At 34.7% G+C, this 4,806-nt stretch overlaps 1 protein-coding gene across 1 annotated transcript; it reads right to left on the reverse strand.

The window, feature by feature from the left end:
- Positions 1 to 269: 269 nt before the first annotated feature.
- LOC149569794 (protein NDH-DEPENDENT CYCLIC ELECTRON FLOW 5-like) lies at positions 270 to 4,293 on the reverse strand. The gene is made up of 3 exons (XM_089822518.1): positions 3,604 to 4,293; positions 986 to 1,444; positions 270 to 647 (listed from the first exon to the last, which is right to left on the reverse strand). Exons 1-3 carry the CDS (start codon positions 4,189 to 4,191, stop codon positions 453 to 455), a joined length of 1,242 nt encoding a protein of 413 aa, XP_089678644.1. The 5' UTR covers positions 4,192 to 4,293; the 3' UTR covers positions 270 to 452.
- Positions 4,294 to 4,806: the final 513 nt, after the last annotated feature.

A 4,806-nucleotide genomic window follows, 5' to 3' on the forward strand; every position in this document is an offset into this window, starting at 1 on the left:
CTCTGGTTTGAGTCAATTTCAAGCTTTTACATTAAAAAAGGCCATTCATAATTGTTGAATTCGGACCCACTGTAACTTGTAAACCTGGGGTGCAGTATGTTTTCATGTTTCTTTCACATGCTTTTTATTGATAACCCAATTGACTCCTCAGAAGATAGCGCCTAATTTACTAAAACTAGAAAGGTTAAATAGTCTACATGGCTTGCAACTTATTCAATAGAGGAGTTGTTGCGAAGTTATATCTTGAACCCTTGTTTTGTACTCATTCATTTCAATAAAGAATCTTAGAAATATTTCATTGCCATATTCAGCAGGTAGTTTTATGTACAATCTTGTTGCAGAGATGACTGCTATCATCTTACATCATATATGTCGGATTTGACATTTTTGTGCAAGAATCCACTTCTCACCAGGACTCAAACGACCGGTTGAACGTATGTTATTTTCTTACATCATAGATTTGGGTTTTGAAGCATTTGTGCAGCTCTCCACTTCTCACCAGGACTCAGAACAACAGGGTGGAGCATGTTTGCAGAGCCCGTGCAAATATAGCAATGTTTTCCATACATTTTGGAATTTGTACCAGGGCTTGAGAGATAAAACTCTTCAAACCCTACCTTTTCCAATATAAGCGTGTGCCTTAGCCCCTGCCACATCATTTAAATAATTAGCATAAGTAGAAATAGATTTGCTTTGATAAATATTTCAGTGAGCATCCTATCAGTCAAATGTATTAAAGAAAGGTTTGAATGCTGTAAGAAAGAATGCTATATTCATGCTTCCGGATAAGATTGTGTGTGTTTGTCTTACTCAATGATCTATTATCAGGATGAAAAAGCTCAGAATGATGGATTAGTATGCTCTGAAGCGTCAATACTAATAAACTCACACAGAATCTTATCCAAAAGCATGGATATAATATCATGGATTGTAGAAATCTGATGCTAACAATGATCTGGAACCATCAATGGAAACCCTAACTTACCCTGTCATTGAATCTCATCTGCTCACGATCAGTGGAATACACACGACTCATTTTGTTCCTAAGATGTGCAAAGTCATCTTTCTCTACAACCCATTTCGATTCAGCCCCCGTTTCTTCTGTTACCAATTCTCTGTTCTCCTTTTTGCCAAAGAGTTGCTCCATTAATGACCAACCTGAGGATGGTTTTGGTTTTGGTTTTGGTCCCTCTTTAATATTGGAAACAATGTTGAATTTAGATGGCAATGGCGGTTCTGTGCAATAAGAACAATCTTTAAGTCCAACAGCATAGGCACCATCAGGAGTACTAGCCGTCAAGTGAGTCATAATAGAGCTTGTCAATTCAACTGGAGAAGAACTGATATTTTCAACTAAAACTGCTGTTGTCAGTAGTTTATCATACAATGTAATTACATATTTTACTGAAAGCATTCCATCATCATTACAGCATTTTAGGGTCACCTGCAGATATCGCAAACCTTTAGCATCATGGATAAGGATATCAAAGGGTTTGTAAATAAAGGTGAGAATTAAGTAGTCTTCTTGTAAATGCAACAGTTTGAATATCAAGAATTATCAATGGATAAGATTGAAAATTATCAACATTGCAAAATGAGGACATACGTGAACTTAGGTCAAACTTTTGATTAGCACCAACAAATTTCCATAGAGAGAATACATGAGAAGTTATAATTTATTATCACAATTGAAGCACATCAACAAATGTCTAGGAGAAATCATCTCAGTAATTTGACTGCACTGAGAATTTCAGTATCAACTGGAAAATGGACTATTGATTCTCTATAAACGAATTCAAAGAAATTTCCAAGCAAGACAGCAGTAAGGATTCAAGTAAAAAGGCTCTATTGGAAAGACTTGCTGCAGAAAATATCTCCTACTTATCACGAAAGAATGTGCTGAACTTTCTTACATTGTTAAAATCTAATACAGAATAGAATGTGCACAAGTAAACTAATGACAGATGAACAGATTGAAGCACCGGCATCTCCAAGTAGAACTTAAAAATTTTCTTCTTAATGTTAGATGCTATTTGATTAATTTTAATCCAGGATTCGTGAATATTGCTTCCATAGCATGATGGCAATAAAAGCCAATAGTTGAATATTTATTACTAGATGCATCTGTTTCTCATAACTTCATCCAATTTGGTATTTCAGTTCTTCTGTCTCAGGTTCAATGAGCTCTTGACCAGATGTTTCATAAATACTCTGTTAGTGGAGTTTTCTGAGATGCCACCCATTATGTTTGAGTAAAAAAGAGCACTGTATTTCATACTTCAGTAACAGAAGTTGATTGTGAAAAGGAGGAATGCCTATTATTATTCATAGCAGCCAAGAAACCACCTAGAGCACCTAAAAAACACCAAAATAACCGAGTGTTCATTGAAGGTATTCACTTTTTCAATAGTACCATATCTATATGTGCTTCGCTTTGGATTTTGGCTTCAAAGTCGAACTAAAATCCCGATGTTAAGTTCCTTCATGGGTGTAGGATAATAAACTTCATCAAGTCAATCGTGAAGACTAACTCCAGAGTCCATGTACATGGGAAGGAATTGGTGTTAATTTTTTTTATGGACAGCAAGAAGTGAATTTCCCATTTGTTGAGCTATATGTTCTTTCTTGAGAGATCCATTTGTGATTTGGTTGTGGCCTATTTTGGAATTGTTAATGAACATCTTTCCTTTGGGTGTGATTCATTTTTCAACAATCGACATTATCGATGAACGTCTTAGATTTGACTGTGATTCATTTTCCAACAATTGAACATATTTGATTTGGTGATGACTTATTTTCTAATAACTAAAATTGTTGATGAGCATCTTTGATTTGGTTGTGACTCATTTTCCAACTTAAAATCTTCGATCAGCATCTGTGATTTGGGTGTGACTCATTTACCCACAATTGAAATTTTCAATGGACATCTTTGATTTGGATGCGACTCATTTGCTGCAATTGAGTTCGTGAGTGTAACTCATTTTCCAACTTAAAATCTTCAATGAACATCTTTGATTTGGGTGTGACTCATTTTCCAACTTAAAATGAACATGTTTTATTCGGCTGTGACTCATTTTCGACAATTGAATTCGTGAGTGAATACTTTTTATTTTTGTGTTACTCCTTTGCTGACTATTGAAATCACCATAAACATCTTTGATAAGAGTGTGATCCATTTTTCAACAATTGAAATCATTGGCGAGCAGTTTGTGAATCAGATATCCTATCCCTTCATCCTCAGAAATTATATGAACAGCTGAATCTTTCCAGTGTGTCTCTTATGTAGTCCAAACATGTAGAAATTTCTAGTTCAAAGTTTGTATTCATGTGTCCACTCAAAGTTTGATGTACCAGACAAAGCTTGGGGGAATCTTACACTAAAATTCATAAAAATTATGTTCTGAACAAGTAAGTACACCATTGTGTCCTGTAGAACATCATTAATACTAGCACTTCATCTCATAAAAACTTGATAAACTAATTTTTTTGGGCAATTTGGAGTACTTCACTACTCAATCAACTATTGCAACAAACTATGACTGAACATTCAAATTTCTTAATAGAATATAATTTGACAATGCGAGACATGGGTGGAGCCCAAACCTGGACAGCATCTTGAGGTTTGGCAGAAACACCTTGTACAACCCAATCTCTTGCAGACCAAGAAGACTCATCTACATTATTATTGAGCACGAGCCCAATTCCACCTTGAACAGAACGAGAAGAGGCAATAGTATGTAAAACCTCAACACATCCACCATGCCACATATAAGGCTGATACGATGTTATAAGCCCATATGGCAGCACTATCTTCGCACTGCTGCCATTCTCCACTTTCATTTCTGCCACACATTTGTCTCCACTCCTTGAAAACATAAGACCCCTTCCACCAAATTCATTCTGCAGATACTCTGCATCACTCAACAATGAAGAAGAAGAAGATGCAGATGATGTTGTTGTGGAGGGTGAGTGAGCAACCGCGGCTGATCTTGTTGCTGAAGTTGTTCTTTTGTGAAGATTTTGTGGGCTTTGTGACACGTCCAAACTGTAGCTAATTGAAATGGGCCTTGAAATGCATCTATATTTACATGGAATGAATGCTGATGCTGTTGGCTTAAGTCTGGAATGGGAGGCAATGTGAGGGGAATTAGTGTTACAGGTAGAGAGAGGAGAAGGAAGTAGAACTGCCATGGCCACGGATGACTATAGGATACTTCTGCTATTTCTACCATTGGTTTTAAAGGACTGTCTTTGGAGCAGAATTATCTTATGTGAGATTTTTTGGCCAAGAGATGTTTTGAGATAATGTTGGATTTTAACATCTTAATAATTTGGAGAGTTAGATTTTTATTTATTTTTCCTTCATAGTTAAACTTATGAGATTTGATATTTTTTAACTATTTTCTTGCGGTTATTTTTTTCATTTCTCGATGATGAATAAGGAGTGTGATAAGAAAGTTTGATGATTTTTTTTAAAAATATTAAATAATAAGCTAAAAAAATAAAAATACTTGTAAAAAATAAATAAATAAATATTAAAGAAACTGTCTATTTATAATAATTGACTTATTTTAAAATATTAAAAAATTGTCTATAATCTATATAAAAAATAGGTGGAATAGAATAACATCTTAAAAGCATAATTTTTTTTGGAGAACTTAATTTCAACATTAGAAACTTTGACAAATGATAAAACAAAACATATTCTCTCAATTAAGAAGATATATCACCACCCACAATTAGGAATTAATCCAAAATTGCCAATAATTCATGTACCATTTCGTGCTAAGTTCATAAAGGCACAAG

Source organism: Cupressus sempervirens, chromosome 3 (genome assembly GCF_028749045.1).
Source record: "Cupressus sempervirens isolate cs-2001-9-10 chromosome 3, ASM2874904v1, whole genome shotgun sequence".
Lineage (NCBI taxonomy): Eukaryota > Viridiplantae > Streptophyta > Pinopsida > Cupressales > Cupressaceae > Cupressus > Cupressus sempervirens.

Bases quoted from the DNA above. Each gene is read 5' to 3' on its own strand.
- LOC149569794 (XM_089822518.1), bottom strand. From the start codon at position 4,191: ATGGCAGTTCTACTTCCTTCTCCTCTCTCTACCTGTAACACTAATTCC. The intron at 1,445-3,603 runs GTTTGGGCTCCA...CGATATCTGCAG, and splicing joins AACCTCAAGATGCTGTCCAG to GTGACCCTAAAATGCTGTAA. The intron at 648-985 runs GTAAGTTAGGGT...ATGATGTGGCAG, and splicing joins AGATGAGATTCAATGACAGG to GGGCTAAGGCACACGCTTAT.